The sequence below is a fragment of the Balaenoptera musculus genome, chromosome 19 (assembly GCF_009873245.2).
Source record: "Balaenoptera musculus isolate JJ_BM4_2016_0621 chromosome 19, mBalMus1.pri.v3, whole genome shotgun sequence".
Lineage (NCBI taxonomy): Eukaryota > Metazoa > Chordata > Mammalia > Artiodactyla > Balaenopteridae > Balaenoptera > Balaenoptera musculus.
The window spans coordinates 3,398,102-3,417,263 of NC_045803.1; the positions used below are offsets into that span (position 1 = coordinate 3,398,102).

A 19,162-nucleotide genomic window follows, 5' to 3' on the forward strand; every position below is an offset into this window, starting at 1 on the left:
GGCACATTGGGTGGGGCAGCCCTGTCCCTGTCTGTACAAGGCGGTGAGGGGGTGAGGTTGGATTTTAGCAGGGTCATCGGGGCTGGGCCTGGGTCAGACTGGAGGGTTGGGGGTAGAGGGATAGAGGGACAGGTGTCGGGAGGGGGTCAGGTCCCCTGACTCCAGGCTCAGGAGGCTGGATGCTGCCTTGGGGGGTGGGGAGCGTGAATGGGCTGCGACTGGGAGGCGGGGTGGTTCGGCCTCCGCCCCCACCGTGCCCTCCCCAGCCCTTTCTGGGTGTGTCAGGTACCCCAGCGTGGCCTGCGAGATCCTGACGTCGGACGTGCCCCAGATCAACGACGCGCTGGGTGCAGACGAGTCCCTCCTGCACCGGCTTTACGGCTTCCTGCAGAGCAGTGGTAGACTCAACCCGCTGCTGGCCAGCTTCTTCAGCAAGGTCATGGGCGTCCTCATCAACCGCAAGACCGACCAGGTGCCTGGGGCCCCAAGGAGGGTGGGCGGGTGGACGTGGGGCCGGCTCCTGCGCTGACGTGCCAGTCCCCGTGTCCCCAGCTCGTGTCCTTCCTGCGGAAGAAGGACGATTTTGTGGACCTGCTGCTGCAGCACATCGGCACCTCGGCCATCATGGACCTCCTGCTGCGCCTCCTCACCTGCGTGGAGCGGCCGCAGCTGAGGCAGGACGTGGTCAACGTGAGCGCCGAGGGGCCGCGGCGGGGCAGTGGGCAGGGCTGGGCGGCAGGAGCGGGGTCAGTGAGCGGAGCTCCACCTTCTCGCCCCCAGTGGCTCAATGAGGAGAAGATTGTCCAACGGCTCATTGAGCAGATCCACCCATCGAAGGACGACAATGTGAGTGCAGCCCACCCACCTGACGTTTCCAGCCTCCGCCCCACACCAGCTTGTCCCTCCACTCCCTTCGTAAACGAGTTGATGAGAGAAGGAGGCACTTGGAACTGTGTGTATTTGAGTGGGGGGCTCCTGCTGAGAACAGAAAAGGGGTGTACACACGTGGAACGTTTCGCAGGAACCTGGCCCATCATCCCCCCATGCGGGGTCAGGGCTCTGAAGGGGGTCCTTTGGCCCTGGCCCCTCGCTGCTGCCCTTCCCAGGGGCCCCTGTCCTCCTCCCCTCTGTTGCTGGCTCTGTGGCCTGGTGGCTCTTCCTGTCTCTTGTGCCTGGATCAGCTCTGCCGGTCCTTCAAAGAAGCCCCCCAGGAGCCCTGAGTCTGTCCTCCCGGCCCACTGGCTTGTAGGCAGAGGTCCACAGGCGCAGGTAGTGAGCACCAGGCACTCAGCCAGTGCCTGGCCTGGGAGAGTGGTGACTGTCCAGGCCTTTGTGGCAGAGGGACAAGGGGTATCTGCCATGAGCCAGGTGGCAGGGCATCTGTGAGGGGCTCTGAAGTGCGGCCGGTGGCCTGGTTGGTCTTCATGGGTCGGGGGTCTGTGTGGGTGGGCCCTGGAAGCACCTGTTGGGTTAGACTCAGAGTTCTGCTTGTGTTTCTTTTTGTTTATTTTGCGACAACTTTATTACATACCACATGACTCACCCATTAAAAATATAGGATTCAGTGGCTGTTAGTATATTCACTGGGTCGTGCAGCCTTTGCCACGTTGACTTTAGAGTATTTTTCATCACTCCACAAGGAGACCCTGTACCCATTAGCTGCCCCTCCCCATTTCCCTCATGGTTGCTTGGCCCCCACCAACCACCAGTTTGCTTTCTGTCTCTGGGTTTGCCTGTTCTGGACGTTTCGTATAAGTGGATTGCATGGGGCAGGGTCTTCTGTGACTGGCCTCTTTGCCTTAGCACCAAGTTGTCTGTGTTCATCCGTGTTGTGGTGTGTGTCAGCGCTTCATCCTTTTCTAAGGCCAAAGAACGTTTCAGTGTGTGGATAGACCACGGTTGCTTATCTGTTCACCAGGTGGCGGACGCCCAGGTTGTTCTCCTCTGTGGCTACTGTGGATAGTGTGGTGTTTGTGTGGGGTGTCTCCTCTTCCAGGAAGTCGTCTCTGGTTTCCCTTTCTCTCTGTCGTCTCTGCCTTGCCAGTGTTCGGTGCTTTTGTTCTCTCCCTCGGGAGGCACTGTGTCCCGGGGTCTGCGTGACCCTGTGTCCTCAGGGGCGGGTGGCCAGTCTTCAGCTGGTGGGGCTTCCCGACACCGGGGCCAGCCCGGGGTGCCAGCTCTGTCTCCCCTCCCCCAGCAACATTCCAACGCATCCCAGTCCCTGTGCGACATCATCCGCCTGAGCCGGGAGCAGGTGATCCAAGTGCAGGACAGCCCGGAGCCTGACCAGCTGTTGGCCACCCTGGAGAAGTGGGTTTGCGGGTGGTGCCCAGGCTAGAGGGAAGGGGGAGCCATCTGGGGGCCCTTCTCCCTGACGCCTGCCACCCCCGCCCCAGGCAGGAGACGATCGAGCAGCTCCTGAGCAACATGTTGGAGGGGGAGCAGAGCCAGTCCGTCATCGTGAGCGGGATCCAGGTGCTACTGACGCTGCTGGAGCTCAGGAGGCCCAGGTGAGCGGCTGGCCTCCCTCCCCAGGTGACCCCTCAGAGCCCCACCCTTCGGTTCCGGGGTGGGGGTCGCTAGGGTTCCGGAGAGGAGTCCTCCTGTTCCCTCTGGCAGACAAGGAAACAGGGTGAGTAGACCGCCTGTAGCTTCGAGCTGGCCTTTGGGATCCGGGCTGCTGGGGCGGGTCACTGCCCCCAGGATCCTGGGCTCCCAAGGGCAGCAGCTTCTCCTTCCCTCCCAGGTGTGGCCCACACGTGCAGACGTGTGCACACACGTGCAAGTGCACAGGCTGTCTGGGCGGTTCACTCTGCCCTCTACTGTCCCTCTGCAGGTCCGAGTCTGTGATTGTGAACAACTTCTTCAGCAGCGTGGATGGGCAGCTGGAGCTCCTGGCCCAGGGAACCCTGGACAGCGCCGTGTACAGCGTGGGGACCCTGCATGCCCTGCGCCCACGGCTCAGCTGCTTCCACCAACTCCTGCTGGAGCCGCCCGAGGTGGGCAGGGTGCGTGGGGGAGGGGGTGGCAGCACGGGCGCCCCGCCGTCAGGGCGGTGCTGGGGCAGGAACTGAGCCTCTCCTGTGCCTGCAGCTGGAGCCGCTGCGCACGACATGGGGCAGCCTGGCCCCGCCGCTGGGCAACACGCGGTTGCACGTGGTCAAGCTGCTGGCCAGCGCCCTGAGCGCCAGTGATGCGGCCCTGACCCAGGAGCTCCTGGCGCTGGACGTGCCCAACACCCTTCTGGTACAGGGGACAAAGGGCAGGGGGCGGAGGGGGCACCGTGCGGAGGGGCGGTTGGGTGGGGAGGACGGGGCCGGGGTGGGGGCCGCTCAGAGCCAGCCTGTGCCCCTTACCCCCAGGACCTCTTCTTCCACTACGTGTTCAACAATTTCTTGCACGCCCAAGTGGAGGTGTGTGTGAGCACGATGCTGAGCTCCGGGCCCCCTTCCAACAGCAGCTCTGACACACCCGCCCAGAACCCTGTCGTGAAACACGTGAGTGGGGCTCCCAGGTCCCCCTTTGATCTCGGGGGGTGGGCTCTGCCCCACACCTGCCCCTCGCCTGTTGTGTGCTGCCAGGCCACTCATGTGCCGGGCACTGGGGGCTCAGCCTCTTCCTTAGTTGGAGAGTCTTGGAAAGTAGAGGGTGACGTGGGGGGGTGGGGCTGAGTGGAGTGGTGACCTTGGGGGACAGTGGGTGTCCTGGGGGACCAGGAAGGGTTCTCCCAGGGTGATGGCCACCACGCTAGTGGAGATGCCTTTCTGGTTGTAGCCCGGGGCCTAGGGAGGAGCTGACCGGTGGGGCGCTGGGGGTTTGGACAAGCAGGAGTTGGAGGCAGGTGGAGTGGCTCTGGGGCTTGCTGGGTGGGCTGAGCGGGCGTCACACAGGCAGAGGGCGTGTCTGGGTGAGCAGAGGAGGAGCGTGCGTGTGCACACTCGCTGCACGCTCCTTGTAGGCAGACCAGGGGCTTGGAAGCGGGCTGGGGTAGCAGGGCCCAGCCGTGGTCCCACCCCACGCCGGCCCCTCGCTGCTCCCCCCCAGCTGCTGCAGCAGTGCCGCCTGGTGGAGCGCATCCTGACCTCTTGGGAGGAGAACGACCGCGTGCAGTGAGCGAGCGAGCGTCCGGGGCCTTCCCCGGGGAGGGCAGGGCTGGGCGGGCGGGGCGGGTCTGTGTCCAGCCGCGGCCCCTCTCGCCCAGGTCCGCAGGGGGCCCTCGCAAAGGCTACATGGGCCACTTGACAAGGGTGGCCAACGCCCTGGCGCAGAACTCGGAGAAGGGGCCCAACGCCGAGCAGCTGGGGCAGCTGCTGAAGGGTGAGGGCTGGGGCCGGCCCGGGGGCGGGAGGAGGCTGGGCGCCCGGGGCCTTGTGTCCTCACACCCACCCTTCCCCCAGCAGAGCTGCCAGAGCAGCAGCGGGAGCGGTGGGAGGTGTTCGTGTCGGGACCCCTGGCGGAGACCAACAAGAAGAACACGGTGGACCTGGTGAGGCCCCTGCACCCAGGCGTGCCCACGTCAGCCCTCGCCGGTGCTCCTCCCCCTGGTCCAGCCCGGACGCCCCTCCCCGCGGCCCCAGCTCGCGCGCGTCCTCTCTGGGGGCTCTGCAGGCCCTGACCCCTGCCCCCCCCGCACCCGCTGCCCAGGTGAACACCCACCACCTGCACTCCTCCAGCGATGACGAGGACGACAGGCTCAAGGAGTTCAACTTCCCGGAGGAGGCGGTGCTGCAGCAGGTGGGGGCGGTGGGGGGGGCGGGGCGGGGAGGCTGTTCTGGACGCCCGGCCCTGACTGCCCCCCGCACCCTGGCAGGCCTTCATGGACTTCCAGATGCAGCGCATGACCTCAGCCTTCATCGACCACTTTGGCTTCAATGACGAGGAGTTTGGGGAGCAGGAGGAGAGCGTGAAGTGAGTGTGGCCCCGGGCAAGGCCAGGGGCAGGCGGGGCCCGGCTGGCCGTGTGGCAGGAGGGGTGTGAGGCGGCGAGGCAGCATGCGCTCCCGCGGCGTGCTCCTCCTGCCGTCCTCCCCCGCTGCCCCCCGGCCCCACGTGGGGCTCAGCCTGGAGAGCAGCCGGCCTCACGCCCTCTCCCCGCCTCTTGAGGACCAGGCCGGAGGCGTGGGCGTCCTGGGACATGGGGGCTGGCTGTGCAGAGCTGAGCTGCGGAGCTTGTGGGACAGACACTCGCGGACTGAGAGCCGGCCGGCCGGCCCGCCCCCCGCGGAGGCCTCAGGGCCTCATGAGAGATGGGTTTTCAACCACCAGGTCTGATTATTTGTGTTAGTCCTGTAGCACTTTGACAGCACTCGCTTCTGGCCTTGCGCTCGTGAACTACCTTCTTTATTGTCCAAGTTTTTTGCTGACAGAGAAAAAATTAAAAGTTTTAGTGTTTTGCCATTTCACGAGCAGCCTTACGACAACAACGGGTAAATAGAGGAGGGGAGGTCAGGCAGCGAGAGTCCGAAGGGGAGACTGTGTCGCGGTGGGGGCGGGGCCGCCGCCTGTGGACTCGCGCCGGGCCCTGGGGGACGTGCTCAGTGACCGGCGCAGCCAGCGCGCTCAGAGCAGAAGATGAGTCCATGACGCCCAAGAAAAAGCGGAACAGTCACCGAAGGGCGTGCCGTGGGGGTGTTCCTGAGCGGGGTGGTGACGGAAGGGCCCAGCTGGCCCCTTAGGGGCTGCATGCGGGGGCCGGGGCCCTGGCCTGGTCCGTTTCATCACAGGCAGCGTGCCGGGCCCTCTCAGGTGTTGCCCACTTAGGTGCCATGACGACCCTCTGCTCGGGGCTCAGGAGCCCATCTGCAGCCGGGAGACGCAGCGTTGTCGCTCACCCCGGGGCGCTCACCAGTTACTGTGGGAGGGTCAGCTGCGGTCTCTCGGGCCCACAGCCAGACAGAGGCCCTGTAGGACTCAGAAGTGAGGTTCGTGTCTGCTGCTGCTCTGTCCCGCACAGCGCCCGGTGCTGGGAGGCCCCTGGAGAGGAAGGACACTGGCCAAGGAAGACACCACCCCTCCTGGCGGGGGTGGTGACACTCGGTGAATGGCCTCAGCTTAGCCGGCTGCCCTTTTGGGATGAAATTATGTTACTTCTTCCGTCAAGATAAATTCCAGTGAGGCTAAAAGCTTTAAATGTAAGAAAAAAGTAAAGCCATGAAGCATTCTGGAGCAGAAAATGGATGAGTATCGTGAATCTCAGGGCTGCAGGTGCTGCTCGCGGGGCTCTGGTTGCGGTGCCTTCCAGCTGCGCGTGCGGGCCGCGCCTCTCTGTGGAGGAGACGAGAATACCTGCCCGGGTGGTGGCTGTGAGTCCGTCTGTCACCTGCTTGGACTACGGCGGGTGCCAAGTCAGCACTCAGGGATTGTTCATGTACTTCCTGAATCAGAGAGACAGATAACAGCCTGGGGAGTATCCCTACCACATGGCGTGGAGCCCGGACCTCGGCATAGATACAAAGTGCTCTTTCCACGGAACAGGAGGAGGACGGACTGGTGCCCCAGGAAAAAAAGGGGGTGCAGGGTGCAAACAAAACAAGTAGGAGGCTGTTGAAAAATTGCACAGTCTGCGGGTAGGAGTATAAATTGACAAATCTCTTTCCACAATTTGTGTCAGCATTTAAAATGCATGGATTTAATTCCTTAACCCAGGAATTGCACTTCTGTGAGGCCTTCTGAAAGAGAAAGAGTTGAGCAGAGGTGGGTGTGGGTGGATGTGGACACTGAAAGGCTGGAAGTTGGAGATGTTGAACACCGCGCTCCCCACGATCCCTAGGATCACTCGCTCCCATCTGGGTCCTGCCTCGGGCTGGCGCTGGGGCCCACACAGAAGCGTTTTTGTTTCAGCTCCAAGGCTGATTCTTTTGGCCCAGACTGACCCTCGTTGGGCTGGGGCGATGCTTTGTGTGGGGCGGGCCGTGTGAGGCTGCATCCAGTGAAGTCACCGTGAGCAGTGAGCCATCTCCTGGGGGAAGCGTGTGCATAGGAATAAATAATCTCACCCAGCATGTGATCTCAAACCCTAAAAACAGCCTCTCCAGCTAGGTTCTGTGTCCCTTATTTTACGGTAGAGGAAACAAGGTTCAGGAGTCTTAGGTGGGGCCTGACCCTGTCTCCTTGTGGGACCTCACTCGGCTGGGGGTGTGCAGCTTGGGCGACTCACTTAACTCCGCTCTGCAGACATCTGCTCTGATGGAGGGTGCTGCCAGAGCTGATTTGGGGTTACAGATCAGCTTTAGCGAGGAGGTGCGTTCGCTGGTACAGGGCCCGAGGAGAGCGAGGGTCGTCCAGCGAGGGGATGCGAGGGGGAAGTGGCCGGAGCCTCCCCTCACTGCCCCTGTGCTTCTCCCGCAGCGCGCCTTTCGACAAGACGGCCAACATCACCTTCTCCCTCAACGCCGACGACGACAACGTGAGTGCTGCCCCGACCCCTGCTGGTGGGGGCAGGCTGCAGGCAGTCAGCTCACCTCACACCCCCCGCCCCCGCAGCCCAACGCCAACCTGCTTGAGATATGCTACAAGGACCGGATCCAGCAGTTCGATGACGAGGAGGAGGACGAGGAAGAGGGCCAGGGTTCGGGGGGGTCTGATGGAGAGGATGGTGCCTGGCAGGGCGGCCAGCTGGCCAGGGGGGCCCGCCTGGGCCAGCCCCCGGGTGTGCGGTGAGTACCCTCCTGCAGGCTCCCCAGCACAGCGGGGCCACAGGGCCCGTGTAAAATGGTTTTCATCAGCTGGAGTGAGTGAGAAAAATAAAGGAGAATGTAGTGTCTGTATTATTTGGGGCGCTTTCAATTGTGAGTGATAAAAACCCAATTCAGATGAGTTCAGTTACAAAAGGAGTAGGATAACCGCTTGTGCAAGGCTGGAACAGTAGGTGGGTCCTTCAGGTACAGCTTGGTCCAGGTGCGAATGAAACCATTATCTGCCCCCACCCCCCACTCTGCTCTCCCCTGTGGTAGCTGTCGGGCAGGTGTTCTTCCCAAAAGGGCAGTAGGTGTCCTGTCAGCTCCTTTCCCAAATTTCAGTGAAGTGAGACATGATGATTGTCCCTCCCTCACAGTCCCAGCATGCGGGTCAGTAAGCTGGAACCAGCTCTTTGTATAAGCAGTACATTATTTTTTCTTTTACTGGCTGGCCCCAGAATCACTGACTAAATGCATTTGGGTGGCATAGGTTTGCCAGTGTGAATACCAACTCAGGGCCTGCAACTTGACCCCTATGGCTTCTGATTTGAGGGTTAGAGTGTTTTAACTTTTTAAATTGACGGGTGACTAGCATACAGTCAAGTAGACGAATCTTACGTGTCCGGACACGTGGACATCGCTTTGCCACCACCCAGAGGAGGGAGCAGAACCATTCTTGTACCCCTGTGCCCCCTGCTGGCCGCCCTCCGAGGGTGACACTCTCCTGACTTCTTGCCCTATAGATTTTGCCTCTTCCTACATGTGAGGCCCATTCCTTGGGTAGGTGTGGTTGTGTGTCACTTCCCATCCGCTGGTGTGTCATTGTGTGACTGCCAAGTTGATTTGCACTTACGGGTGTCATTGCCAAATCCAAGGTTGTGATGCATCCCTGTGTTTTCAACGTCAGCTCTTAACGTTTAGGTTTTTGATCCACCTTGAGCTAGTTTTTTAGATGTGGTGTGAGGTGGGAGGGTCCGGCTTCATTCTTCTGTGTGTGGGAATGCCAGTCTCCCAGCATCACCTGTTGAAGAGACTCCCCACTCACTGGATGGTCTTGACACCTCTGTCAAAAATCTTTCTACTGTACATGCAAGGGTTTATTTCTGGCCTCTGTCTTCTGGTCCATTGGTCTGTACACCTCTCTGTGGCGGGGCCACCCTTGATTACTGTTTCGTCGTAGTGAGTTCTGAACTTGGAAATGTGAGCATCCAGTTTGTTCTTCTGTTTTAAGTTGTGTTGATCATTCCAGGTTCCTTGAGATTCCAGGTGAATTTTAGGATCAGTTTGTCAATTTCAACAGAGAAGCCAGCTGGGATTCTGAGAGGGATTGCCCTGAATCTATAGGGCAGTTCAGGGAGTGTTGCTATTTTAACAATATTTTGTCTCCCAGTCCATGAACATGGGATGCCTTTACATTTATTTAGGTGTTCATTACTTTTCATAGTGTTTTGTAGTTTTCAGAGTATAAGTTTTATGCTGCTTTTGTTAAATTTATTCCTAAGCATTTTATTCTTTTTGATACAATCCTGAGTGGAATTGTTTTCTCAGAGTCATTTTGAAGTTGTCATAAGTGTATAAAAATACAAGTCTCTTGCACATTGATCTTGTATCCTGCATCCTTGCAAAACTTGCTTGTTCTAACAGTTTTAGAGGATTCCTTAGGTTTCTATATACAAAATCACCCATTCTGCAGTTAGAGATAGTTTTGCTCCTTCCTTTCCAAGTGGGAAGAGCACTTCCCTGATCTGGGGGGACATCGGGTCTCCCTGTTGAGTGTGACATGGGTTGTGGGTTCTGGAGATGCCCTCCGAGGTTTCCAGGTTCAGGAAGCTCCCTCTACCCTGTCCGTCTGCCCAAGCGTCCGGCTCGTTTTCACCGTGCGGACGAGCCCCTTCTGGTCACGGCAGCCAGTGACTGTGGAGCAGCACCCGGGGCTGCTTAGCGGTTCCCCATCGGACACGGTGTCGGGTTGCGTGTTAGTCAACACTCAGCCGTTACGTGCGGAGCAGCTGCGCTGCTCTGCTTTGCCCTCCTCCGAGGCTATAATGGATGGAGAAGAGTGTGGAGTCAGCCTTCCCTGCGAGGGCTGTGCAGGGGGTGGGAGGTGTCCCCGTTCCTGCTGAGGGCTGGGCGGGGCTTTTCCGCCCCTGTGCTGCTGGCCACGCTCTTTCCAGAGGGCACTCAAGTTCCCACCTGCCTTCCCACCACCATGGGACATGGGCTCTTTCTCTGGGCCTCTTCCCCACTGCCCCCTCCTCTCCATCCCTTTGATTCCTTCCCATCGTTTGCCTGGGGCCGGCCTTGGTGGGGTCAGGAGGGTGCCCAGCACAGTGACTGACTGACAGGTGTCCCTGGGGCAGGAGCGGAGGCAGCACAGACAGCGAGGAGGACGAGGACGACGAGGAGGACGAGGACGACGAGGATGGTGACCGGCGGGTGGCCCGTGGCAGGGCTGGGCCCACCTCTCACCCCAGCCCTGGCCCCCAGCCTCCAGGTGGGTGCATGCGCGGGGCGGGCGTGGTCGGGTGCATCCGGCTGTCTGCCTCTGTGCTCACCCCTGCGCTGCTCTCCCCCTCCAGACCCCAGCTGGACAGCTACCTTTGACCCAGTGCCTGTGGATGCCCCGACCGGCCCCCAAGCCTGCAGGGAGAAGGAACTGCACTCTGGGCCCCCTGCCCCACAGGAGCCCCGCAGCGGGCCCCCGGACCTCCCTGCCCCGAGCCCAGCTGGCCCTGCGGCCCCCAGCACCCTGCAGCTCAGGTGAGGCCTAGTGGCGGGTGCCCAGGGCCTGGTCGCCTTAAGCTCCAGCGCCGACCCCAGCTGCGCCTCAGGCTCCTTCTCTTGCCTCCTAGGTCTCAGGATCCCATCCCTTCCTCAGCACCTCAGGAAGCCACAGACGGCAGCCAAGTAGCGGAGCCCTCGGGTGAGCCGCTCTCTACCCACCCCCCGTCCTGCCCCCCTCACCCTCAGCCCTCCCGTACACAGCTGTCCCCTGGCCTCGCCCACACCTGCTCCTGAGGAGCGAGGCTGGTGTTAAGCTCGCCAAGGCTCACACCTCTGGGCCACTCTACTCCGCACAGCCCCCTGCCAGGCCTTGGTCAGTGCTGGGGACCTCCAGGCCACCCTCAGAGGGACACACCCCGCCCCCAGCTCCTCGGACAGGTAACTGGCTAGGGAGCAGCCGCTGGGGGGCCGAGAAGGGGAGAGTCTGGGGAGGCGGGTGGAGCCTGTTCCCTGGGCCGTCCCTGCCCTGGAGCTACTCCACGTGGCCCTTGCAGGACCCCCCTCCCCCCACGTGTGTGCCACTGCCTCAGAGCTTCGGGAAGCTGAAGGTCTAGGGCTGTGCCTGTGGCCACAAGCGAGGATCCTGGACCCCAGGGTCCCGCGCTCGGCGCTGGGGTGGGAAGGCCCGGCAGGAGCAAAAGGGGGCTGGGGGTGTGCAGAGCTCGTGTCCCGCTGACCTTGAGCTGCTCCTGCCGGCGGGCGGCTCCCAGGGGTCTTCGGATGTGAGGGACGCCCCTGAGCCGTGCACTCCTTCCCTGCTTGCACGAGCAGGGGGCTGAGGGAGAGAGTGCCCAGCAGGGTGTCAGTGCCAGTAACCCCACGGGTCCCCCCGCAGTGCAACCAGAGACCCTGCTACCTCTGTCCCGGCCCCCAGGGCCCACCAGCCCCACCAGACCACGGAGGGGGTGAAGAGCCCAGAGTCCTTGGGGCTCCCCCGAAGCCAGAGGTAAGCATGGTGCAGCCTCACAGGGCAGCTGGTGTTACGTAGGGGGCACTGACCTCCCCATGTTGTCCCTCTCCCCCAACAGTGCCCTGGCCCTCGAGCCACTTCCGATGCCCAATGGCTCTGCCCCAGGAGGGCCGGCGTCCCCGGGCTCCCAGTGAGTGGTGGGGCTGGGGGCAGAGGGTGGGCTGGGGCAGGGCAGGCAGGGACTTCACGGGGTGGCCACGGGGCGGCAGGCTCCTCACGTGGGTCTTCCTCTCGGTTCCCAGGTAACTGCCTGGTCCCAGTGGTGGCAGCCAAATCCTCCGTACTCCACGTGGACCCTGTCCGGGTGGGGGCATGGCAGGTTCCGCAGTGGCCCTGTTGCCCCATCACCCCATCCCTACCCTACCCACCCCAGGTCCTCTCTGGACTCCCAGGAGGCTGGTGCCAGGGAGACAGGCCCCTCACCCCACCCCCATTTGCACTGAGAAAAGAAATTACGGAGTTTTGTCTCCTAGAATAGAGTCGAATAGAGAGAAAGAGAGAGAGAGAGAGACCTATATTATATATTTTATATATATATATATATATATATATGTGTGTGTGTATATATATATATATATATATATATATATATCGCGAGGCAGGAGAGAGTGGGCAGGCGGGGAGCCAGAAGGAAGCAGGGCTGGGCGGCAGTGGCTTGGACCTTCACCCTGTCCCACGGGGGCTGCGGTGGTGAGGGTCCTGAGGCTGCCACCCACCCTCCCCTCCCACCATGCCCAGCCTCCCTCTGGTGCAGACGCCCACACCCACACTTGGCCTTTCAGCTCAGGTCCACCTTGGGGGAGGGCCCGAGTGGGGGTCGTGCCTTTGCCCAAATCCCCTTGCCTCGGACCCTGCACTTTGACCCAGGCCGGGAGCTAAAAGACCCTCCACCTGGCCCAGCCAGCTCTGTGGGAGGGAGCTGGGAGTCCTGGTCCCAGGGGGCCTCCCCGGTGACATTCCCTCGGGGCCCTGACGCACTCACTGAGACCCCCCCCCATCTCCCATGGACTCTGGGGTGGGGGTCTGGCTGGGGTCCCCGTCCTACTCCCAAGGGTCTGGGGTCCAGCCCAGCTGCCAAGTGACCTTGTCCCAGCTCCCTCTCCCCAGGCTGGCGTGCGTGTGCGTGTGCGTGTGTCTGTGCCGAGCTTCTGTTTCATATTGCAAATACAAACAAATAAAGGAAGACAGTTGAAGACTCTTGCTGCTCGGCCTTGAGTTCTGGGACCTGGGGTCGGGGAGCCTGAGCTGCTCCCGCGTCGTGGCCTCTTGGGGGGGACCCTTGGAGCACGGAATCGGGCTCCTCAAGCTCTGCGCTCTGCTGTGGGGTGACTTCTGCTCAGGCTGCGGAGCGCTTCCTGGAGGAGCTGAGCGCCGCCCGGCCTCACACCCTGTCCACGCGCGCAGGCTCCGGGAGGTGTGGTGAGGGGGCTTCTAACCAGCTCCCTCCCAGCACCCCCTCACCTGCCCGGCGTGTTGCAGAAGCCACGCCCCCGAGCCCTTTCCCCTTGGTGGAGCAGTGGTGCTTGGGGGCAGCCAGCCGAGCCAGACAGCTGGGCGCCCAGCGGGCCCACGTCTTCCAGCGGAAAGGTAAAGAACGTACCAGGTGCGCTGGCGGACATGCGCGGGAAGCCTTCCCTGGAGCTGAGGGCTGGCACGGCCTCCTGGTTCGGCTCCTTCCTGTTGGTTCAGCAGGCGTCGGTGGTGGGGACTCCTGAGGGAAGGCAGGGCCGAGGACGGCGAGGGGAGGAGGGAGTCTCCCGACCTGTCCCTGGGCTCTGGCCCCCTGCCCTTCGCCCCGGCTCGTGGAGGGGAGGGCGTTGAGATTCCGCACCCCGTTCCCTTCTGACCCGCCAGGCACAGCACAGCGGGAGGGCCACTGGCAGCCACGGCTCCCTAGGCGAGGGAGGAAGCCAGGGGCAGGGGCTGTGGAGGAGGAGAGACCCCTGGGTCCCAGTGGGCCCCTTATCAGCGGGTGCCAGGCAGGGCCATCCCCAGGGTGGGGGCAGCATCTCCCTGGGCCCTGTTATCAGTCCCAGAGTCCACAGGACGCTCCTCGGGTTAACGTGTAACCACACACCATCCCCTCCACCCTCAAAGCCACCGGTGCCCACATGCAGGCCAGTTGGGGTGGGTCACACGTTGACATGGACACCGGGGAAGAGGGGCTGCCTGGAAAACCTCGCTTTTCAGCTCAAGTGAGAGCCACGGAGTGTGGGGTGGGAGCTGGGCCTGGGCTCCTGGGAACCCACGTGACCTGGAAGAACTGGGGGGCTGGGTTCTGTGCAGTTGGACGTCCTGGTCCCTGTGCAGCTGCCCCCCTACCCTGGACAGCATGGCTGGCGTCCCTGGGTGGGGGTCGGGGGGAAGCCCTGACTCCCAACTCCTGGCCGGGTGAGGCCTGACCCCCAAGGGCTGGGAACTGGCTGAGACCAAGACCAGGAGGGTTCCGGAGCCTGGTCCCAGGGCCTGGGGGCTGGGCTGAGTTCCCGTGGCTCAGCGGCTCCTTTGTCCCCCGAAGCAGGCGCATGTGGGCAGGTGGCTGAGCCCGTTCTTCCTCACCTGTGCTGTCTACTTTCTCCTCTGGAGCCCTGAGAACCAGCCGTCCTGGGTCGGTGCCCTGATCAAGTGCCTGCCCATCCTCTACCTGGTGGTGTTCCTGTGGACCGTGTACCCCGGCGGGGGCTACAGCTTGCTCCTGCAGGGGGCCCTTCTGTGCTCAGCTGTGGGGGACTCCTGCCTCGTCTGGCCTGAGGCCTTCCTCCACGGTGAGAGGGGCTGTGTTGTGTTGTCCCTTCTGGACCCCGGCGGGGGGCGGGGGGTCCGGGGTGCAGGGGGCGACTCCCCAACAGAGCCCCTGCCGAGTGCTTGAGCCAGTTGGCGTGCAAAGGCACTGGGAAATGGACGGCAGTGAGGGAGACATACCCAAACCCTGGCCCCCGAGGAGCTCTCCTTCCATGAGGGCGCGGGCAGCATTACCTGAGGCTGTGTGAGTGTCCAGCGGTCACGGTCCTGAGTACGCTGGTCAAGGACAGCCTCGCCGAGAAGGTAAAGTCTTGAAGCGGGTGCGGGGTACCAGCCAGGTGCCCTTCCAGGGAAGGCCCTTCCAGGCAGAGGGGCAGCAAGTGCAGAAGCCCTGTGGTGGGTGTGCCTGCTGGGTGAAGCCGACTAGGGGCTGAGCAAGATGGGGTGTCAGTCGGTGGACGGTCCTGAGCAGAGTAAGGAAGGAATGCAGTGCGCGGTTTTAGGTCATTCTGGCGCCAAGAGCGGGAGGAAAGAGGACCACCAAGGAGGCCAGCGTTGTAATCCTGGCACATGGGGTGGTGTGGCCAGGGTGGGAGCTGGTGCTCGGGGACGGCCCTTTTCCTCAGGCTCTGAGGGCAACGAGCTGATGCCGGGAAGCAGGGGTCTCAGCAGGCGCACCCACCCCTGTCTCCTCCAGGCATGGCTGCCTTCGCCGTGGCCCACCTGCTCTACCTCTGGGCCTTCGGCCTCACTCCCCTGAAGCCTAGCCTCCTGCTGCCTATTCTCCTGGCTTCCATCCCATATTATGGCCTCCTGCTTTGGCACCTCCCGCCTGACATGGTCCTGCCCCTGACAGCTTACTCCCTGGTCCTGGCCGCTATGCTGTGGCGCGGCTTGGCCAGGGGCGGGAGTACCAGCTGGGGCGCCCTGCTCTTCACGCTCTCAGATGCCGTGCTGGCCTGGAACATCTTCGTCCATCCCCTGCCCCATGCCCACCTGGTGGTCATGACCACCTATTACGCTGCCCAGACCCTCATCGCCCTGTCGGCCTTCCAGAGCCCCAGGCTCAAGTCCAACTGACTAGGGGCTGAGGCTGGCAGACGTCCACCCCCCTCCTCCCTCAAGGACCTGGGCCCCCAAGACCAGTGAGGCCAGAGAAACACCCTTGGGGGTGAGAGCCAGGCCCCCAGACTCCCATCTGCCGGTGCCAGTCTTATCTGGAGACACAGAAGTGTTTCTGGAATTCCGAATGCACCGCCACGTTCCCACTGCCTTCCCTCGGTTCCGATTCCAGATCCCAGGCCCCTCGACCAGACCCACGCTGGGCCCTCCGCAGCCCCTGCCTGCTTCTGTAATCCCACGTGGTCTCCGTGCGTGGCTGCCCGTTCCCTCTGGCCCTAATCTAGTTTTCTGTTGCCTAAGTAAAGTGGGTGTTGAAATGGTGACATCTCCATTATTTGGGGAGGGGTGGGAAGGGAGGGGTGATCACAATAACAGCAAGTGGTTCGTTTTCCTTTTTTTCCCCCCCCCCACAAAATTTACCATTTTAACCACTTTTAAGTGTATGATTTAGTGACGTTAAGTACATTCACAGTGTTGTGCATTGAACACTCGCTGTGAGATCTACCCTCGGGACACGTTTTTACATGTACAACGCAATGTTGTTAACTATACCCACAGCAGACTCCCTGTGGACCAGTCCTGGTGCCCAGGACTTAGGGGGTATGGAATAACCAACCGCCCCCCACCCCGGGCCCTTTGCTGGTGGTGGGGATTCATCATGCTCACTGTACAGGTGAGGATTTTACAGATCTGAGGCCGGGAGGAGACTGGTCAGTGTATTAGTTTCCTGTGGCTGCTGTCACAAGTTACCATAAACTGGGTGACTTAAAACAACAGATTTAGTCTCTCACAGTTCTGGAGGCCAAAAGTCCAAAATCATAGTGTTGGTAGGGGTGCCCTCCCTCCAAAGCTCTAGGGGAGGGTCCTTCCTGCTTCTTCCAGCTCCTGGTGGCCCCAGCCACATTCACATGGTATTCTCCCTCTGTGAATCTGTCCTCTCCTGAGGACACCAGTTGTTGGATTTAGGGCCCACCCTAAATCCAGGATGATCTCATCTCAAGATCCCTAATTACATTTCCAAAGACCCTATTCCTAACTAACATCACATCCATAGGTGCTGGGGCTTAGGACTTGGGCATATCTCTTTGGGGGTCACAGTTCAACTGATGACAGTCACATACAATACCAGGAGAGGAGAGGGTTGAGGAGATGAGGAAACTCAAGAAGAGACTTGGAGGAAGGGGTAGGTAGCAACACGGTGGGAATAGAGTACTAAAGAAGGAAGAACCTGGGTGTGGCCCTCGTCCTGGCTGTGACCTTGGCAGCCCACTGCCCCTCTCTGGGCCTCAGGTTCTACGTGTGAGGACAGAGAGCACTCAGAGCTGCTCTCCAAACCCTGCTCAATTTCTACAGACATGATGTGCTTTTAGGGACTCTTACAGCAGAGAGGAGACTTCTACATCCATGATGTGATTTTTTTAGGGACTCTCATAGCAGAGAGGAGACTTCTACATCCATGATGTGATTTTTTTAGGGACTCTCATAGCAGAGAGGAGACTTCTACATCCATGATGTGATTTTTAGGGGCTCTTAGAGCAGAGAGGAGACTTCTGCATCCATGATGTACTTTTGGGGACTCTTATAGCAGAGAGGAGACTTCTACATCCATGATGTGATTTTTTAGGGGCTCTTAGAGCAGAGAGGAGACTTCTGCATCCATGATGTACTTTTGGGGACTCTTATAGCAGAGAGGAGACTTCTACATCCATGATGTGTTTTTAGGGACCCCCAGAGCCCACCCTTGGTTTCTAGCCCCTGCCTCACCTTCAGGCCAGGATCCCCACTCACCACAGAGGAAGGCCTCAGGCCAGAGGAGGCAGGTGTTCTCGGTGGGGGTGCCCTGCTCTTCACAGTCTCAGATGCCCCGTTGGCCTGGGATGCCTTCCTTCAGCCCCACACCCACTTGGTGGTCATGACCACCTCTTAACGCTGCCGAGGTCCTCATCACTCTGTCAGCCGTTAAGGGTGGGAGACTCATGACAGACTAACTGGGGGGTGAATAAAGTGAGCACCCTCTCCCCTCCTAAAGGGCCCCCCAGAACAACCTTCCACCCCAGGGAAACGTGCTAAAGGAGCAATAGTCCCAGCCTCCACCTGTCTAAAGCCCATATTCTGGTTTTTTAAATTGAGATATAGTTGACATAAAACATTGTGTACCTTTAAGGTGTACTGGTGTTGATTTGATACATTGATACGTCACAATATGATTACCCTGGTAATGTTAGCTAACATCTCTGTGGCATCACATAACAACCTTTATTTTTTTTGTGGTGGGACCAATTAAGTCTTTTTTTTTTTTTTTTTTTTTAAACTTTGGGTTTATTTATTTTATTTATTTATTTATTTATGGCTGTGTTGGGTCTTTGTTTCTGTGCGAGGGCTTTCTCTAGTTGTGGCAAGTGGGGGCCACTCTTCATCGCGGTGCGCGGGCCTCTCACTGTCACAGCCTCTCTTGTTGCGGAGCACAGGCTCCAGACGCACAGGCTCAGTAATTGTGGCTCACGGGCCTAGTTGCTCCACGGCATGTGGGATCTTCCCAGACCAGGGCTCGAACCCGTGTCCCCTGCGTTGGCAGGCAGATTCTCAACCACTGCGCCACCAGGGAAGCCCCCAAGATCTAGTCTTTTAGCAACTTTGAAGTTTATGATACAACATTGTTGTCTGTAATCACTATACTGTGACCATGTTCTGTTTGGAGGCATTTATATCCAATTCCTGAAAACGTTATGATCGCAGCTTTATTGAGATACTCTTCATATACCACCAACTGCCCACTCAAAGTGTGCATGTGGTTTTTAGTGTTTTCACAGTTTTGCAGCTATCACCACAATCAATCTTAGAGCATTTTCATCACCCCCAGAAGAGACCCCGTGCCTTTTACAAATCACCCATCCCCTCCAGCCCAAGGAAGCCACTAGCATAATTCACTTTTTTTTTTTTTTTGGCTGCGCCGCGTGGCTTGCAGGATCCCCAACCAGGGATTGAAGCCGTGCCCTCGGCAGTGAAAGTGCAGGGTCCTAACCACTGGACGCAAGAGAATTACCCATAATTCATCTTTAAATGTTGGTATTTCCAATCATTTGGGTTGTCTTCAGTGTTTTTTTTTCTTTTTTCTTTTAATTTTTTTTAAATTGAAGTATACTTGATTTACAATGTGTTAATTTCTGCTGTACAGCAAAGTGATTCAGTTATACATATATATACATTCTTTTTTTAATATTCTTTTTCATTATGGTTTATCCTAGGATACTGAATATAGTTCTCCAGGGACTTCCCTGGTGGTCCAGTGGTTAAGACTCCTCACTTACAATGCAGGGGGCGTGAGTTCGATCCCTGGTTGGGGAACTAAGATCCCCCATGCCCTGCGATGTGGCCAAATAACAAAAACAAAAGCAAAAAAACGTCGAATATAGTTCTCTGTGCTATACAATAGGACCTTGTTGTTTATCCTTCAGTGTTTCATGATGATAAACAATTACGACTCTGCACTCAATTCCAGTGTGGGGCTTGCTCCCCACACCAGCAAGCCAATCTCCAACACCAGCTGGGCGTCCTACAAGTCAACTCAGTTCTGACACTATCCCACAGGTTAAGGACTCAGTCCTACAAGACTGCCACATTTTACCCCCCACCCCCACTTCAGATTCCAATCACAAGCCCAGGTTGTTAACCTGTGCTTCTGGCCAACTGGCTATAAATCAGAGGTTCCCAAGAACCCCCTCCTCGGGTTGAATTAATTTGTTAGAACAGCTCACAGAACTCAGAAAAACGTTTTGCTTACTAGATCACTGGTTTATTACAGGATGTAACTCAGGAACAGCCAGATGGGAGAAGCACAGGCACAGGGCAAGGTGTGGCGAGAGGGCACA

At 59.4% G+C, this 19,162-nt stretch overlaps 2 protein-coding genes across 9 annotated transcripts in view; both read left to right on the plus strand.

Moving 5' to 3' along the window:
• Nucleotides 1–12,624, plus strand: part of PPP6R1 (protein phosphatase 6 regulatory subunit 1) — a 29,174-nt gene extending 16,550 nt beyond the window's left edge. The window contains exons 3-24 of one of the 6 annotated variants that reach the window (XM_036834450.1): nt 286–472; nt 553–690; nt 781–846; nt 2,198–2,310; nt 2,397–2,510; nt 2,837–2,999; nt 3,094–3,246; nt 3,363–3,497; nt 4,045–4,109; nt 4,202–4,317; nt 4,398–4,486; nt 4,645–4,734; nt 4,811–4,908; nt 7,347–7,404; nt 7,482–7,654; nt 10,036–10,169; nt 10,255–10,435; nt 10,507–10,598; nt 10,756–10,837; nt 11,295–11,405; nt 11,488–11,559; nt 11,672–12,624. In XM_036834450.1, the coding sequence (XP_036690345.1) occupies nt 286–472; nt 553–690; nt 781–846; nt 2,198–2,310; nt 2,397–2,510; nt 2,837–2,999; nt 3,094–3,246; nt 3,363–3,497; nt 4,045–4,109; nt 4,202–4,317; nt 4,398–4,486; nt 4,645–4,734; nt 4,811–4,908; nt 7,347–7,404; nt 7,482–7,654; nt 10,036–10,169; nt 10,255–10,435; nt 10,507–10,598; nt 10,756–10,837; nt 11,295–11,405; nt 11,488–11,559; nt 11,672–11,675 (2,434 nt within the window). In that variant the 3' untranslated portion in view covers nt 11,676–12,624. Of the gene's footprint in view, nt 1–285; nt 473–552; nt 691–780; nt 847–2,197; nt 2,311–2,396; nt 2,511–2,836; nt 3,000–3,093; nt 3,247–3,362; nt 3,498–4,044; nt 4,110–4,201; nt 4,318–4,397; nt 4,487–4,644; nt 4,735–4,810; nt 4,909–7,346; nt 7,405–7,481; nt 7,655–10,035; nt 10,170–10,254; nt 10,436–10,506; nt 10,599–10,755; nt 10,838–11,294; nt 11,406–11,487; nt 11,564–11,671 lie in introns of those variants that run through there. The other 5 variants (XM_036834454.1, XM_036834451.1, XM_036834456.1 and 2 more) reach the window with 5 other exon arrangements.
• A 135-nt stretch (nt 12,625–12,759) lies between these two features.
• On the plus strand, nt 12,760–15,614 carry TMEM86B (transmembrane protein 86B). 3 transcript variants are annotated; one of them, XM_036834467.1, is made up of 4 exons: nt 12,760–13,016; nt 13,527–13,624; nt 13,948–14,194; nt 14,869–15,614. In XM_036834467.1, the coding sequence occupies exons 2-4, from the start codon at nt 13,541–13,543 to the stop codon at nt 15,249–15,251; spliced, it is 714 nt and encodes a 237-aa protein (XP_036690362.1). In that variant the 5' UTR covers nt 12,760–13,016; nt 13,527–13,540; the 3' UTR covers nt 15,252–15,614. The 3 variants fall into 3 exon arrangements, with proteins under 3 accessions (XP_036690362.1, XP_036690364.1, XP_036690363.1); XM_036834469.1 differs by having other exon boundaries at nt 13,951–14,194; XM_036834468.1 differs by lacking the exon at nt 12,760–13,016 and having other exon boundaries at nt 13,025–13,624.
• The last annotated feature ends 3,548 nt before the right edge of the window (nt 15,615–19,162 follow it).

Coding starts and splice junctions, on each gene's coding strand:
- TMEM86B (XM_036834467.1), top strand. CDS start 13,541: ATGCAGGCCAGTTGGGGTGGGTCACACGTTGACATGGACACCGGGGAA. Junction 13,625..13,947: donor AACCTCGCTTTTCAGCTCAA/GTGAGAGCCACG, acceptor TGTCCCCCGAAG/CAGGCGCATGTGGGCAGGTG. Junction 14,195..14,868: donor GCCTGAGGCCTTCCTCCACG/GTGAGAGGGGCT, acceptor TGTCTCCTCCAG/GCATGGCTGCCTTCGCCGTG.